The sequence below is a fragment of the Narcine bancroftii genome, chromosome 6 (assembly GCF_036971445.1).
Source record: "Narcine bancroftii isolate sNarBan1 chromosome 6, sNarBan1.hap1, whole genome shotgun sequence".
Taxonomy (NCBI): Eukaryota; Metazoa; Chordata; class Chondrichthyes; order Torpediniformes; family Narcinidae; genus Narcine; species Narcine bancroftii.
The window spans coordinates 7,897,493-7,915,781 of record NC_091474.1 but is presented as its reverse complement, the minus strand read 5'-3'; the positions used below and the strand labels follow the sequence as shown (position 1 = coordinate 7,915,781).

The 18,289-nt window shown below is 38.1% G+C and overlaps 1 protein-coding gene across 1 annotated transcript in view; it reads left to right on the top strand.

The window, feature by feature from the left end:
* prpf6 (PRP6 pre-mRNA processing factor 6 homolog (S. cerevisiae)) overlaps positions 1–18,289 on the top strand; it is a 44,211-nt gene that overhangs the window by 2,551 nt on the left and 23,371 nt on the right. Inside the window, exons 2-11 of the mRNA XM_069883816.1 lie at positions 3,829–3,994; positions 5,266–5,384; positions 8,434–8,512; positions 9,307–9,483; positions 11,211–11,366; positions 11,911–12,005; positions 12,555–12,711; positions 14,669–14,831; positions 16,132–16,250; positions 16,341–16,559. Coding sequence (XP_069739917.1) covers positions 3,829–3,994; positions 5,266–5,384; positions 8,434–8,512; positions 9,307–9,483; positions 11,211–11,366; positions 11,911–12,005; positions 12,555–12,711; positions 14,669–14,831; positions 16,132–16,250; positions 16,341–16,559 — 1,450 coding nt within the window. The remainder of the gene's footprint in view (positions 1–3,828; positions 3,995–5,265; positions 5,385–8,433; positions 8,513–9,306; positions 9,484–11,210; positions 11,367–11,910; positions 12,006–12,554; positions 12,712–14,668; positions 14,832–16,131; positions 16,251–16,340; positions 16,560–18,289) is intronic.

The following is an 18,289-nucleotide window of genomic DNA, read 5'->3' as shown; positions in this document are numbered from 1 at the left end:
CTATAATGTGCAAGTTGTACTGTAAGCCCTTTTTCCATGCTGTAAAACTGACCAGTGGCTCCCAGGATTTGATGAGGATCTTGCACTTCAATAAATTTTGGGCACATTCTGGAATTTTTTTCTGCCTGCTTCGTAACATCTTCCCAAGTCAGCACTTTGAGTAGTGTGTCTTTACGAGTGTTTTTGGGTCTGTGAATTGTGTAGTTTTCCCGACATAGCTAACAGAGTAACATTGATGTCTGTCTTTGTTGAGAAGTGATTCCCAATATATGGGAAGTGTTCCACATTCCCAGCATCTCACAATGAACCATTATTGTTGTCAGGTAGGGTGGTGCAGCAGGACAAAATGTTCAAAGACAATAACTTCGTCAATATGTGTTTGGTGAATGAGCTGATGATATTTGAATGTGGTCCCCAAGCATGTGAAATATAAGCATCCTCTCTCTGGCCTGATTATTTAGGTTCAGGATGACCATAATTCTGGAGTGCAGTCATGGAAGATTGGTTCTGAACCACCACTTTGAATTCTACATGTTGCTTAACAGATGCTTTCAGTTGACCTCTTTGTGAGGAGTATAATGTTACTATTCTAGAGGGACAGAGGCAATGTTTGTCCACCTGAAGTGAGATTAACTGATGAGTATTGAACTTGTCCTTGTGTATGACCCTGTGAATTTTTTTAACCTATTGTCAACTGTAAGACACTTGGATTCTGTAGCTTCTGTGTGAACAATTTGAAGTACCGTACAACTCCAATTATCTGAAATGCTCAGGACAGGACCTATGTTGGATAAACTTTTATCGGAGAATTGGTCATTTTTTTAAAAAACAATCCAGTAGTAACAGCAGATCACTTGTATCAAAGTTTAAACAACAGCAAACAACAAGGGAAGGCTTTTTAATCATTAAAGTATTTAATACTAACCAAAGAAATGCTGGCCGCCACTGATTACTGAGACCACCCAACCACAGCCAATCACCGAGACACATGTGCCACTGATCCCTGGAGAGGTTTCCCGGGTTGGTGGAACACTCACTGGTGAGTTGGCAGGCTGATGTCTCCCCACTCACTGGAACCCTTGACCCCGATGCCTATTAGGCCTACCGCACACGTGCACAGGGGAGTCCAGTGTACTTGTGTGATAGTAGGCTGAGGGGAACATTCGGAGTTAGTGGCGGGGAACTCGCTGTGCCAAGGAGGAGAGGGAACACCACTGAGCCTGAGGTGTATATTAACCATTTGAAGTCCCATAATATCTGTTTACCTTTTCAGAGTTATTTGTTGAAATTTTATTGCCACTTATCCACTTAGTATTTTTTTTAGTTGCAACATTCTTGCTTTGGTTATTGTTTTGTACTGAAGATGCAGCTGCCATTATAAATTGGAGGTAGAATGTTAACCAAGACATTGAAAGACTTACTTATTTCTTGAGCAGTGCCTGAACAGACTTTTGCAAACCTTTTGCTAAAGCTATGAGGCTGTCTGGATCCCTCTGATCTGAGATAATTTGTTGATCCAGTCCAGTTTCTTTTGGGTGTAAATGTTTAAATGGCATAAATGCACAATATTGACATTATTCACATTGCTCTATGCTTGATGGGTCCATGCTCATTCTTATGTAGGATTAATGCTGGTAAACAGATATGCAGATTCTGGAGTCTAGTGCAGTACACAAAAATGTTGTAGGAACTCAGCAGGTCACGTGGCATCCACAGAAAGTAAAAGGCAGTTGATGTTTCAGGTCTGCACCCTTTATCAGGAATGTGCTGATACCTAATGAAGGGCTCAGGCCCAAAATATTGATGTATTTTAGTTCCTATGTTACTGGCTGAGTTTCTCCAGCACTTTGAGGATTGATCCTACCATATCTAAGTTCCATTTAAGTGTGCTAACATACTTTGTGCCAATGTATTTTGATGTTTCCAAATTGTTCTAGTTTTAAGAATGATAACTTTGAGGAATTCAGCTTTCATCATTTTATTTATCCATTAATAACATTTTCAACAATTTATGTTGTATATATAGCAACCTCCGGGTCACTCTTTTATCCATATAATTTTCATGGCATTGCCAGTCAACTTTATGCAAGCTATCTTCAGATTAACTCTTTAACATCTTTCATTTCTATTCATGCATGGAGATTGGTGGTGGTGTTGGTGGGGGAGGGGTGTGGGGTGGGCGGAGAGAACTCAAGGAACTTATTCCAGCCTTGGTTGGATACTATAAGTATACAAAGGCTAAAAAAAACAGCACTAAAACATTGCTGGAATAGGATGGTTTTTAAGCCAGTTAAAGGAATTGGCCACTGGAAACAAGGTATTGGACCCTCTTTTAATAAGATCCATAATAACTTCGCTGGAACAAGATGTTCAATTGTGCGGAGTGCTGAGCAAAGCAAAAAAAAAAATTGCTAAGACCATCAGGCTTTTAAGTCATTTTAATGAACTACAAATACACAAGGTGAGTAAATGCGCCATTGTGTTCAGAAATGTGGTCGTCAAAATTTTAGGAAGGGAGTCTGCATTGAGGGAATGAAGGTGGAGAAGACATTTCCTGGAGCCAGCACACTGAGATAACTATGAAGAAGTCACGCCAGTGGCTGGCTCTACTTTCTAAGACATCTGAGGAGAGTTGGCATTGTCAAATAATCTATCAAACCTATACAGGTATACTATGGAAAGTATACTGAATGGCTTGGTTTGGTAATTCATTGCCCAGGAACACAGAGGGTAGCAAACATAGCCAAGTTTATGACATGTTCCAACCTTTCATCCACTGGAGACATGTATATGAGGTGCTGCATTAAGAGGGCAGCCAACATCATAAACAATTCCCATCACTGGTCACAATCTCTTCTCTGCTACCTTTGGGTAGAAGGTCCAGAAGCCTGAAATCCAGTACTTCTAGGTTAAGAACAGTTTTTTTTTCCCAGTGGTTCTCAGACTCTTGAACCTTGAAAGGTTGGAACATGTAATAAACTTGGCTATGTTTGCTACCCTCTGTTCCTGGGCAATGAATTACCAAACCAAGCCGTTCAGGTATACTATGGAAAGTATACTGTAGAGGTTTAATAGATTATTCGACAATGCCAACTGTCCTCAGATGTCTTAGAAAGTAGAGACACTGGTGTGACTTCTTCATATCTCAGTGTGCTGGCTCCAAGAAATGTCTTCTCCACCTTCATTCCCTCAATGCAGACACCCTTCCTAAAATCCACAGTACCTCCTTGGACCTGGTGACATTGAGAGCAAAATTGTTGATCTGACATTACCCAACCAGATTCTTGATCTCCATCCCATATTCTGACCGTTAGGATATTAGAGATCTCAGACAAATGATACTTTTTTTTGCAAAAAGTCATATTATTTGAATTTTAATAAGGGTTCTCAAAAGGAAGGTGTAATCCACTGAGTTACCAAAAAAACTTTTAAAAAGACTGACAACATAAAGGGTATTTTATTTTAATCTAGAGATTCATACAAGGAATGAGAAGTTGTCTGGGTTTTGAAAGCTGCCAGCATTCAGTTTGTCGTCATTGCATTGAAGTCAGTATCGGTGTTGATGAAAGATAATGGGTTGCATTTCCGAACATGACAGAATTAGAAAATGTGTAAATATCTATTTATGAATGCAGATTAGGACACTTGTCCACGATAAGATGAAGTTTCTATTTAACTTTTTGTACATATCTACACCACAGGATCAAGTTTCCATCTCATCCAGTGGTGAAAAGCACATTCTCGCTCTAATCCTAAAATGGATAGAATACAAATACTTGTATCATCTCATCTCCCACTTGTTCATTTAAAATTTGTGTTTAACTTTAGTGCGACTGGTTTCACAACTCGCTCCGATATTGGACCTGCTCGAGATGCTAATGACCCAGTTGATGATCGACATGCTCCTCCTGGAAAAAGAACTGTTGGTGATCAAATGAAGAAGAATCAAGCAGATGATGACGATGAAGATTTGAATGACACGAACTACGATGAGGTAAGAACAACAGTTCACTGGTATTTGAAAAGAAAAATATATTTGTTCCAGCTTAGAAGAGAAAAATAAGTTATACCCACATGGTGTGGTGTTATTTTGTTTTCCTCTTGTTCTGTAGTTTTCCTTTGGTTTGTCATCTTGGATTAAAATGATGTCTAACTTGTAGATATTTTAGAGCTTTAAATATACTTTTACAATAAAGCTAGTCATTCCACCCAACCGTGCCTTGCTGGTGTTCATCTCTAGACAAGCCTCTTTAATTTCATATCAGGTGATGCAGAAAGATCAGATAAAACCCCCAGAAGATCATTACCAATGCTTACCCTTCACTTTAAATTTATCTATGCATTGTACCCTAACTATTCCACGGTAAAGAGCATTTCCTGAGGTTTCTTACCAAATGATGTTAGTGGATATTTTGTAGTAATAACCCCCTGATGTTTGTTCCCTTTATTTAATTCAATCACTGGGTATGCATTCTTGAATTCCATACCCAAAAGCACCTTTATCAAAATGATTCAAGAGACTTGAAGGAGTCAAGCAAGAAAGTCTGCCGATGCTGGGGTCGAGTGCAGTGCACAAAAGTACTGGAGAAACTTGACCGGTCATGCAGCCTCCACGGGAGGTGAAGGTTGACTAATGTTTTGGGCCTGGGCCCTTCATCGCGTACAGGCAAAAACAGGCAGGTGCCTGAGTAAAATGATAGGGGCAGGAGAGGAAAGCTCGAGAGCAGCAGGGATAACCGAGGGGAGCAGTGAGAGAGACTCACAGAGAACTTCTTTGGGGCAGGCATCCCTTAAAGAGACTTTGCAGGAGAGTAGCTGAATGGAATGAACAATAAACGCTGTCCATTCTGTGGGTTATAACCTATCCATAGTAGTTTTCAGCAGATTTATTGAATAAACCACCAATTTCACGTCTCCAATTTGAATTTGTGTTTCTAATGTGTTTCTCTTTCTCTATATAATGTTCAGCTATTTTTTAGGATTCTAGCATTTTCAATAGTTTGGATTTGTATTACTTCTTCATTCTTTCACTTTGTATCAAGAGTAAGGATGATCAAATGTGGCCTTTTAAGAATTTGTAATTGTCAAAATGAAGAGCATCTTGGGTTAAAAAAAAAAATCCATTTAACATCACTGTGTCTAGCTGGAAGGTTCATGCCTTGGCACACATTACTTCTTTTTATATATAGTAAATCAAAACAATTGCAGTTTGTTACCTACTATTTGATAGTTTGATGATAATGCTGAAATCATTTCCTTTTTAAGTTTAATGGATATGCTGGAAGTTTATTCTCAAGTGGGCCTTATGAAAAAGATGATGAAGAGGCTGATGCAATCTATGCTGCATTGGACAAAAGAATGGATGAAAGAAGAAAAGATAGAAGGTATGAAAATTACATAAAGAATGCAGCAAGAGGTAGGCTGATCATCCCAACTAGTTTCAGCTTCGATATATGTTCACTGGAATCTCGTCCCGATCTTCCTCATGCAGCATAGTACAGTTTCTTGTTTCATAGCACTTTATATAAAAAAAAATCTATTCATTATATGGCTCAATTATTCTCTTTCACAACTTGCTCACGAACCTGGCTATATGGCAATAAGAAGCTGGGATAGGCCAATTGGACCCTTAAACCTAGTCCACCATTAGTGACTTCAAATCCAATAATTAGAACTGTGCACCAAGTGTGTTACAATCAGTTTCAAATTTTGGGTACAACTTGTCTGCTTTTAAATTGTGTAGTTCCTGAAATAAAGCCCAGTGCTCGGTTAGCTTTCCATGTGATTGTATGGCTAATTCATTGATATATGTATGTTATCCATGCAAATTCCTTTGCTCCTGCGTTCCATTCTTATTTTCCTCAGTGTGATACAGGTATACAATCCTTTATCTGGACATTTAAAATCCAGAAAGCTCCAAAATCTGGCAAGTGGGGAGAGAGACTGCAATGCGAGTTGGGTGGGGAGGAAGACCGGCAGCGTGAGGCGGGCGAGGGAGGGAGACCGGCAGCGCGAGTCGGGCAGGTTGGGGGGGGGAGGGAGACGGCAGCGCGACTGGAAGGGGGTGGGGGTGGATGCGGCAGCACAATTCGGGTGGGCTTAAATCTAACTTGCCAAAATCCAGAAAAATCTGAAATTTGGAACACACAGTCCTCCAAGGGTTCTGGATAAAGGATTGTGTACCTCTATACATAGTTTTCTGATAAAATGTAATGCTGTACATAAGGGTTAAATGAATCTGCTCTATTACCTGGTCTCATTTTATTAATCAATGTTGAGTAATGTCTGCTGTCTTCCTCAGTATTGACTATCCCTTCCAGGGGAGGATAAAAAACAAAAGTCTGCAAATTGGCTTCAATGCAAATTGTAAACAATGCCAACAATGTCCCTTGATGAAATCTACTTTCCTATAGCTGATATTCTGATCTCTGCTATATTTCAAAGCAAAATGTACATTTCCATTTTATATTTTCAATGGACTATGAGATTTGGAAATGCAGAAGAGTATAGTTTGTATATGATTTCATACAATGTGGAACAGGGGAAATGTGTTAATTCAGATATCTGCTTGGTTTAATGTGATTTATTGAATTTGGGGTAATGGAAGCTCGTGAGAATACTGAAATATAGTTTAAGCATAATTTCACAGTTGCATCAAATATTTGATAAGCAAAAATATAACACGACTCACTACTTGGGACACCATGGTTGGTGTAGCAGTTTGCACAATGCCTTTACAGCACTAGCGATGGGGACCAAGTTTTGAATCCAGTGCTGTCTGTAAGGAGTTTGAATGTTCTCTCCATGTCTGCGTGGGTTTTCCCCAGGGCCTCCGGTTTCCTCCCACTGTTCAAAATGTACCGGGGATATGGTCGATTGCAACAGTTTTGGAAGGGTATTCAATCTATATTTAATAGTTTATATAATATTTGTCTTGTATTAGATCCTGGTATATTTTTATTAGGGAATATGCAATCATTAATTGATTTGGGCCTACAAGATTATCAGATTTCTTTTATCTATTTAGCTTTAGCTGTGGCCAAGAAATCTATAGCTCTTACTTGGAAAGATAGAAATATATTAACTTTAGATAGGTGGTATTTGGAGATGAAGTTCTGTTTGACTATGGAAAGGATATCTTTTTCAATTCAGGATAGGGTGTCTTTTTATAGGTTGAAGTGGACTCCGTTTGCTAAATATATGCATTTATGTTTGATTTAAATATTTTTAAATTTGATATTTTAGTATTGATAATTTTTAATTTTTTTCTTCTTTTTTTTGATGTTAGTATCTTTATTTGTTATGTTTTATCTTTTTTTGTGTAAGGGTTTTTATATATATATATATATTGTTCATTTTATTAACTCTTCACTCTTTCACTCTTTATTTGGGGGGGTTGGACTAACTTTAAGCTAGGTCATTAATGTTGTGTACTAATTTGGGGGGGGGTGTTTAGTTTATTTAGTCTGCCGATGTAGTATTGTAACTTATTATCTTATGTTTAATCTTTTTACTGTAACTTTCTATTTTAATCATGTTATAAAAATCTTAAATAAAGTTTTTTTAAAAATGTACCGGGGATTGGGGGGGGGTGTAGGTTAATTGGATGTGGGCTGAAATGGCCTGTTACCATGCTGTATGTCTTTTTTTAATATTAATGTGAGTTTCTCCCTTGCAATTGACACCTGATTAAGATTCTGCTATCAGAAATAAAACTGGGACCTGTGCTGTAGCTTTATAGGTGATAGTAACATTCATTTGAAAAATGATGGGTAGTTGAATCCAATGTTTTCTTTAAATGGATTGCAATTTCTATTTGTAAATGAAGTAAAATCCCAAAATTGGTTCTGTTTTCCATTCCAGCATTTCCTCTGGGTTAGTTGTCTGCTCAAAGGAAGTGGCATCAGGAAATTATTTAAATGGATTTAACAGTATATCTCCTTCAATGAGACTCAATACTCAAAAAGGAAAAACATGGAATCATGGGAGAAAATATACATTTAAAATGTATTTATGACACTTCTTAAAAAAAAAAGCATAATTTCATCTCATTCAGGAATGTGACTCCTGGCAGCCATTATCTTTGATTAAACCAGTGGTGACAATATTGCCATGCATCTCATCTACTGAATCCTGAAAAAAAAATAGAGCTAGTTGCAATAAGCAAAGAATATTTGTGACTGTGATGTTTCATTCTGCAGCTCACTTCATAAGTAACACGTAGAGAAACCAGCTTTATTGATGTGGAGTTTTGCATTCTGATTCTGTTTATGAACTCCCAGTGTACCCTTCTCTGAGCTATTTGATATCTTTGGAACTGATGACAATCTTTCATTCTTCTCGACTCTGAAATCTAATTTGATAAGCATTGAAGTTGTGTATATTTTGTTTGTGTGTTTTGTTCTGTGTTTAAAATTGTTCTCTCTTCCCAAGGGAGCAACGTGAGAAGGAAGAAATTGAGAAGTACCGTATGGAGCGTCCCAAAATCCAGCAACAGTTTTCTGATCTGAAGGTAATTTTGCCTTTTAGTTCAAAGCTGTATCTTTAATGCTATTTTCTCCATTAAATTCTAACAGATTGTGTAATTCTTGCATGAGATGGACTCTCCACCATCTATGTGCTAAAATAGTTTATTACTTTTTGGCCACACTCTGTGGTGATGTGGCTGAAGCTGGGAGCCAGGAAAGGTATAGGTAGTGTGGACCCATGGTGTTGTCTTTCATTGTGATGTGTGCAATGTTGTATCTTTTGTGCACTTCAATTTGAATGTAAATTAGACTGAATCTGGACCACTGGATCTGGACCACTGGCTTAAATCGCAGAAGCATCAGAACTGCCCGTACTGTCAAACTGTTGTGGAGTTTGGTAATCGACTCAATCTTGTTGAGATTCCCCGGCGTTATGTTGGGTTGTCACTTTCAAAGTCCACCCCACTTAGGATCCAAGACCTCTAGCTTCATTGGGGATTGTAAGGCTATCATCTGGAAAACAAGTACAATTTTTAAATGTATTTATGATATTTTAAAAGATTTTAGTTGAAATTTATTAAAAAAATCATGGTTTTAAATGCTTCCGGATATCAAATATTTAAATTCTTCTGGTTTTCCAGCTGGCAATGGAGCTTTGACAGGTGTCAGAGGTGTTTGGCTGAAACTCAGACCATGCTACTTGCTTTAAGCGATTAAAATGGATTTTCCACATTTATAAGAATGGATATTTTTCATTGGAGGGAAGGGAAGAAATCAGTTCAGCAAATTTTGGCCTAGTTCTGGATTGTGGAAACGTTCTAATGTTTAAACTTTTCAGAGAAAACTTTCAGAAGTTACAGAAGAAGAATGGTTGAGTATTCCTGAAGTCGGTGATGCTCGTAACAAACGTCAGAGGAATCCTCGCTATGAGAAACTGACCCCAGTGCCGGACAGTTTCTTTGCCAAGCATTTGCAAACTGGAGAACAACACACATCTGTTGATCCCAGACAAACGGTCAGTATTACCTTGTACCTTTAACTTGAATATTAATTTGCCTTGAAATTTAAAAAAAAATAGATTGAACTAACTTGGTTATTTCATTGATTTCATTATTCTTTTATGTTGTTTGTTTTAAATTTGGTTTTAGTTTTGCATGTCATAGGATCTTGACATAGATGTCTTTGTAGAATACTTGATGCAATTTTAGTTTATATCTAAAGGATATGCATATGGCAGAGGCAATATGGTATATATTTGCTAGATTAATTCATGGTAGGAGGTGGTTTGTCTTGTTACGTTGAATGAGTTTATCTGAAATCTTCCAGAGACATAAGATGCCGAGAGGGATTGATGGCAGCTTCCTTCTTCCAGAACTGAGAATTTGAGGGTGTAATCCTCTAAAGGATGGGCCACTTTGGATTGAGTAATTACAAAGTAAATTGAGAGTTGTGGGTGATTATTTGTTGGGTACTTTCAAGACGAAAGCTGATTTTAAAATTTTTGGTTGAACCACATTAGTGGAGAGAAAGAATGGTTTGTTTCAGACAGGAGTGTTTGAGCGGAACCCTTTTTCCAGATACAAGCTTACCTGTAGAATTCTGCAGAAAAGCAAAAGATTTTCTATGCTGCATTATTTAGTTGTTTATCAAGCATAGAGTATATGCAGCGTTGCCCTGACGTGGGTCAAGTACTGAATCATACTGGTATGGCATGACTGGATAATTTCTTGAATATTTAAGCTTGTATATTGTGGTGTTCTGATTTAGGTTTCATATTGTGGTATAAATCATTATCACATGGACTTCAATGGCATAACTGTCACCACTTCATAACGTTATGGGCAACGACAACTTGGCAATGGTTCAGTGCCCTAAGACATTATTTTCCTTAATATTTGCGCTCTCCAATGTTTTTCTGACTACAGCCTAATTGACTTCAGCCACCAGATGGCAACCACCTACAGCAAAACTGAACTCTTTTACTTCTTTCTGCATGATGTATAACTGAGCATATACACTATTTGTAAATGCCTAGTTTTGGTATCTGGTTGGATTAGCAACCAATTATTTGCTCTTTTTGCTAAATTTCCATCACTTTAACTTTTGTTGGTACGATAATAATGTTTTCATAGATGAAGCTAGTATGCGTGAAGATTGTACTAATTTTGGCCTATTTGGAAAACTGCCAGCACTCTAATCTCCCACTAAACCAGCGTAGGTCAAAAGCAATAATGTATAGACTGACATTTCAGTGCAGTCGTAAGAGACTATTCCATTTTCTGAGAGTCTTATCTTTTTGTATATTTTCCCTGACGAGGTCAATCAGTTCTTTTGTAATTAATACCCCCTACTACCACATGAAAAAGTACCAAGTCATCATCATTGCTCTGATTATTTGAGAGTTGTAGGTTTGTGCATCTGGCTGCCACATTTTACTGACCAACTGGTAGTTTAAAAAGCATTAGCAGATTCTTAAGTAGTAATAGCAAATGTTTTTGTATGTGAATAGATATCAGTATACAAAGTCATGGTTTCCTATTGGTTGGAAAGCTTTGTCATTAAGCAGTTCTGATTTTCAGACGAGGTTTATGATTTAAAAAAAAAGTAATTCAAACTTCATCTGTTGCAGTGAAATAGGTTTCATTAAATTGTGACATAACTAATATTGACAGTTTGGGGTTTACTTATTATAATTCACTTAAGCCACAGCAATGTTTCATATGCTCAATATTTCAATTGCAGCAATTTTCTGGATTGACATCACCATTTCCTGGTGGCTTGAATACTCCTTACCCAGGTGGAATGACACCTGGGCTCATGACACCTGGATCAGGAGAATTGGACATGAGAAAAATTGGCCAAGCCCGAAACACCCTAATGGATATGAGACTGAGTCAAGTAAGTCGATAGCAATATGGTTAATGAGTACTAGATCTATGCAACGTATAAAGCAGAGTTCTTCTTGTGTAGAGTTAAGAAGAATGGGGAATTACCTCATTGAAAATAATAAAATGTTTAATGTGCCCGACTGAGTAGAATTAAGGAAGGTTTCCTGCAGTTAAGGAACTGAGAATTAGGGAATTGCAGTCATGATGGAAGAAATGGGCCATTTAGGGATGAAATGAGGAGGAACTTTGTTATGTTAGGTGTTAGAATCTTTGGAGAAGCATTTCTCACATAGGATGTTAAGATCTTTGGAATCTTCAACCCTGGAGATCTGTACAGCCAAGTAATTGATATCTAGAAATTAGAAGAATTAAGATAATGGGGATGGGTCAAGAAAATGTAATTTGAATTAAAATACTTGCATTGACCTTGTTGAATGGCAGAGCAGGCTAGAGGGACTGAGTGGTCTATTTCTCATGTTCGGTTAAATTATGTCAAAATATTGCATAAAGATATCTAAACTGTGTTTCCTTTGTTGGATAAATATTATTTTCAGGTATCTGATTCGGTTAGTGGACAAACTGTTGTGGACCCTAAAGGCTATTTGACAGATTTAAACTCTATGATTCCAACGCATGGTGGAGATATTAAGTAAGTGTATTGTAATTGTAAATAAAAATATAACTGTCTTATCTTCATACATCTATTTTAACCTGCTATGATTTGAGATCATGGGATCTTGGCAATACTTTTATTTTAATTTGTAGTACTTTATTCTGAAATTTAAACAAACTCAAAAGCTAAGGCTTACAGTGAACACCTAATTTCATTCTCTTCTCCCCGACTTTCCTGAATAAGAGAACTTTCCATTTGAGGTCAAAATCAAAACAAAACGTTAGAAAATATTCCAATTTTAGCTTCTCAAAGAAAATGGAAATATTTATATTTCTGCTCAATCTTATTTGTTGGCAAAATGCTGAAGGTATAATAAGCTTAATAGTATTTGCCTTGTGGATGTAATAACTTTTTATTATACTACTTAGTGTGGCCAACAAGATAGTTCATCAATTGATATTAATATAAAAATCTCTTTCTGCACTATACACACAAATGGAAACTTTCCATCCAGTTTATTTTGTTTACTATATTATGGGTTTTCAAAAAAATATCTACTCACAAAAAAATACTATTTTGTTACAGCGACATCAAAAAAGCCAGATTGCTACTTAAATCGGTGCGTGAAACTAACCCTCATCACCCTCCAGCGTGGATTGCATCTGCAAGACTCGAAGAAGTAACAGGCAAATTGCAGGTGGCGCGAAATTTAATTATGAAAGGAACCGAGATGTGTCCAAAGGTAATCAATGACTTTCGATGACTTGGTGTTAAGTAAGTTTTTTTCACTTGGGTATTTGACAAGGATTTTATTCATTTTTTGTTTTATCTAATTATTAATATTCCATCCTAATATATATATATATAGGATACATTTCTTGAATGTTTGTGATCCACGTAAAAATAAATAATTTATTCATTAATTTCATTGTTTCGTCAACCTTGTTCAGCTGTAATGACAGCAGAAATTGTTTCCCAGTTTCTGTTTTGCACACTCCTTCTCGAAGGTTAGCACTAATTCTGTTATTCCCTCTTTTACTTTCTATGTTGATGTCTTTCTGTATTGGGCAGAAATCAACTGAGACCGATACCTGACTCATTTTCTCTGGAACGTGCAGTTTACTTCTTTTTCTGCAGTATTATTTCAAAATCCAAACTATACATTGCTATGGCTGATTTCAGTCACAAGTTTGTCATCACGCAGCACTTTTTTTCAAGTGGACAATCTAAACAAGATGTCTTGTAAACAAGGAGTGCAGGTTAATGGAAGGAATTGAGAGATCACCCAACATTTTTTTGATGATGAGAAATTAATATGAATAAAATTTAGCTGTCATTTCATAAGTACAGAAAACTGGATGGTTGATATTTTGCTGTGCACAAATCAGAAACTTTAGGTTTCAGAAATTACTTTTCTGTGAAGTCGAGATCAATTTGTAATACTGACCTCTGATGAACAGAATAACTAGTATTTTCTGCTCACATAATTAGCTGGACCCAGATTAACCACTGCCAATCCAGCCTTTGCAGTTGTGAGCAAAATACTAAAGCAACTAAGAATTATTCCAGGATAGTCCGTTGGGAAATTAGAAGGCTAAGACTGGAGATACCAGAATTGGGAACAAACTCGAAACACTGAGATGAACATCTGTAGAGGTAGGAGGTATGAGTTGGTGTTTTGAATCAAGACCCTGTTTCAGAACAGTGAGGGAAGAGGTGGATTTGGGAGAAAAAGCATGAAGGTGATGAGTTGAATCAGACGGGGAGGAGACGACGGGCAGTTGCAACTAGGTGGAAGCAGGTGAAAAAATGCATGGGTAAGTGCGTAGTGTGTGGGAGGAAAGCACCAAGAGTGTGGTTTCCCTAAAATTAAGAAATACAATCTTCCTAACATTAACCCAAGAAGAATGAGGTGTTCTTCCACCCTGCCAAATTAGATTTTGTTTGAACAGGAGACAAATTCAAATTGCTAGAGTTATTTAAACTTAAGGAATTTCCATTAAGGCAATATAATGCCCTGTTAGGCATTGGGATTAGGGTTATAATATAATACCCTATTGTTCAGAAGCAAGTCTTTATATAATGAAATCTGTTATTTTTTTAAAATATAAATGTTTAAAATTTATTTCTAGTCTCACTATTTTCTTTGCTTTTCTACGTTATGGTGTGGTGATCTTAAATATATATATATATATATATTCTGTCAAAATACATGAAGGTTTGATTATAGTTCGTTGAGGATTATGACACATGATTTAATGACATTGAGTTTTACATACCCAGGATCACTGGTTCCTGCTTAAGAAATACCTCTGTTAATTTTCATCATTCATTCGAAAAGCTTTCATAATTTTGCTACCAATTCCTCCCTCTCTTCAGCAGTTCTGCAACTGTGCAATGCTAATTTGAAAGAATATCTCTTATGTTAGTCACCTTACCATTGATGGGGTGGGCCAACCTCTCAAGGTTTTAAGGTCTGCAATTCTGTCTCTTTCCTCCTTTGATTCTTTTTAATAAACTCCTTGTGCACTAATGTTATTTTTTTTATATAATATTCCTGCAAAATATTCCAGTAGATTTGACTGCATTAAATATTCTGCTTAAATGGTTGTTTGTATAGTTCAAATTAAACATGTTCATGAAAGTGAATCAAAGTTGGCATGGATTTATTTTCAGAATGTATTTGTATGTATACCTAGAGTGAAGATGTTTGGTTGGAAGCAGCTCGACTGCAACCAGGTGACACAGCTAAAGCAGTGGTAGCAAATGCTGTCCGTCATTTGCCACAATCTGTTCGCATCTACATACGTGCAGCAGAATTGGAAACTGACATCCGAGCTAAGAAGCGAGTTTTACGAAAAGGTAAATACCAAATTTACAGTTGAACGTTTTAATTTTTTTTGGTCTTAGCATCTTCCTTTTTCCAAAAAAAAAGAATGATCATTTGCAGTAGGTGACATTTTTTTTAAATTATTTGCCAATGGGATCTATTTTAAGAAGGTCAGGTGAGCTCATAAAAGCACAAAATTCAAATGAAAGATGTGATTTCAGAAGTATGTTTGCATGTTATGCATCTATCAGTTTTCTTTTAACAGTGAATGATATGATAAACACATGTTCTGGAAAGGATTTTCACCCTCAACCAGGAAACAATGATTTGCCATGCACTGTAGTTGGGCTCCCTCATAATCAGTTTTAACCATATAGCAATTACAGTACGGAAACAGGCCATATCGGCCCTCTAATCCACACCAAATTAAATGAACTCCACTAGTCCCACCTACCTGCTCCATTACCCTCCAACCCCCTCACATCCACGTACTCATCCAACCTCCTCTTAAATGACAAAATTGACCCTGCTGCGACCACCTCTTCCGGAAGGTCATTCCACTCAAATTATTTACAAAGTGAAAAATCAAGGGCAATGTGTTCAACTTTGAGCCAATAAAAATTAATTGCAAGCAGTACAATTCCGAGCTGACAGAAATTATAGAAAAGCTGACTACAAATCTGGATCCATGGTCCTTATTTGATCAAATGTGCTTCAAAGCACAAACCTCAAATGAAAGGGATGATATTTGACTAATATTGACATTTGACTATGTTTTTTTTTGTATTATTTCATGCATTTGATTAAATAAGGATCAAAGACCAGGGATCCAAATTTGTAGTATTTAATTACAAGAATGTTTTCTGTTTTATATTGCATTTTGTATTTTAAGTCCAAGAATACACATGAAAAATGTGGTCAGAATTTTTAGTTGTTTTAAGGTTTGTTTTTGCTCAGTTACTTGTCTCAATGTTTTGATTGGAAAAACCTGGTTTAAGTTTCCTGGTTTTTTTTTTTGGTTTTTAGCATAGAATTAAAACTGTTGACATTGAAACAAAACCTGTGAGATTATTTATTATGCAATTAAACTATTAAACTTCATAGCAAATAATTTTTGTGTTCTTTGTACAATTACTCATTTGGAAATTTCAGTTTCCTAGAAGCATTTTTCTTATATAATAAAACAAATTTGTTGCATTAGTATTTCAAAAGTAGACTTTTCAGATTTCAAATGCAAGAAAACTTAACAGTTACATTTTCTTTGTGGTTGAGATAGGTACCTCAGTCAAAATATAATTGCCAAGTTTTGTAAATGCATTTTTTTTTCTCCAGCTCTAGAGCATGTACCAAACTCAGTTCGGTTATGGAAAGCAGCAGTTGAATTGGAGGAGCCAGAGGATGCTCGGATTATGCTCAGTAGGGCAGTTGAATGCTGCCCTACAAGTGTTGAGGTAATTATGAGTGTCAGTTAAATAGCAATGATTTGTACTTCAAATAGGCATTTTATGAAGTTGGAAATTTGAAGTTCTTTTGTTTTATAGCTTTGGCTTGCCTTAGCAAGATTGGAGACCTATGAAAATGCTCGAAAAGTGCTCAACAAAGCAAGAGAAAACATCCCAACTGACAGGCATATTTGGATTACTGCAGCAAAACTGGAAGAGGCTAATGGAAATACTCAGATGGTCGACAAGATCATTGACAGGGCTATTACTTCCCTCAGAGCAAATGGAGTGGAAATTAATAGAGAACAGTGGATTCAGGTAAATATTCCTCTGAAAATGAGCATCAGCAGTCATTCCAATTTGTTTGAATCATCTGTTGGATTCCTTTGAACCTGCAGTGGAGTAGACGCTGACTAAAAGTTCATGATCTGCTATTGCTATGTTTTGCACCATGCACTAAGTAGTAACTATTGTTTCAGTTATTGGATAGCTCATTGTGTAATAATATTGATAGCACTGAAGAGCTCATGTTAACAATAGTAAAGGGAAAATACTGTAGTTCTCTCACATTCCAGAACTTCACCTAATGGAAAGTCAGAGAAGTGCAAGCTTTTCCACGTCTCTTCATGATTTTTTTTAAAAATTGAGGATACTTGAGATCTAAATCTCGTATGTTGATTTGAAATGCTTTTTTTAAGAATTATTAATTTTTACCATTTAACAAGTAATTGAGGATTCTGCATCCATGGTCTTCCCAGCAATAATCTTGTCCCGAATCCATTGTTCATGCTTTCCCTATCCTGTTTTTTTGTTTTACTGACAGCAGTCCTTCATTTGTCAAAATGAGGTTTGTAGAAATTGCGCAGTTCTGGTAAAAGAGCAACTTTCAAAGAGAAAAGCAAGAGGAAAATAACTTGCATGGTGTCAGTGCCATCATTAGGGTTGATGTCGTCCCACCGACCTCCTCCTGTACCAGTCCATGCAGATCCTTAATAATGTTTTTCTACTCATAAGTCATGATTCTCATCTATCACTGAATGTAACAGCAATAGCAGTGAGATAAACAACTAGCAAAATTAAAATTACACCTTGAAATTACAATATCATACGACAGGTACACAGTCCTTTATCCAGTACCCTTGGGGGACAGGGTGCTACGAATTTCGGAAAGCCAGATTTAAGCCCACCCGAATTGTGCTGGCATATCCACCCCTTCACCCTTTCAGTCGCGCGGCCGGCCCCTCGCCCGCCCGGGTCGCGCGGCCGGCCCCTCGCCCGCCCGGGTCGCGCGGCCGGCCCCTCGCCCGCCCGGGTCGCGCGGCCGGCCCCTCGCCCGCCCGGGTCGCGCGGCCGGCCCCTCGCCCGCCCGGGTCGCGCGGCCGGCCCCTCGCCCGCCCGGGTCGCGCGGCCGGCCCCTCGCCCGCCCGGGTCGCGCGGCCGGCCCCTCGCCCGCCCGGGTCGCGCGGCCGGCCCCTCGCCCGCCCGGGTCGCGCGGCCGGCCCCTCGCCCGCCCGGGTCGCGCGGCCGGCCCCTCGCCCGCCCGGGTCGCGCGGCCGGCCCCTCGCCCGCCCGGGTCGCGCGGCCGGCCCCTCGCCCGCCCGGGTCGCGCGGCCGGCCCCTCGCCCGCCCGGGTCGCGCGGCCGGCCCCTCGCCCGCCCGGGTCGCGCGGCCGGCCCCTCGCCCCACTTGCCGGATTTTGGAGCTTTCTGGATTTTAGATGTCTGGATAAAGAATTGTGTACCTGTACTTTGTTCTCAAATAAGTTTTTGATATAGGTTCACAAATACTAATTATCACAATATTGTAGCTAAAACAACAGAAAACCAAACCCAAAAGCAATGACTATAAAAACACCAGTGGCAACTACAACAACTGCTTGTTTGCAGCACGTGCAGACAAACCATGTGATACGAAGTATCATTGTTATTGGGTAATAATGACAGTTGTGACCGGAGCGCATTAGAAGGTTCAACAAAATAAATTAGCATAGAGTTTTAGCCTTGTAGGTATAGTGATGCATGTAAACTGGGCTTACGAGCAATGTTATA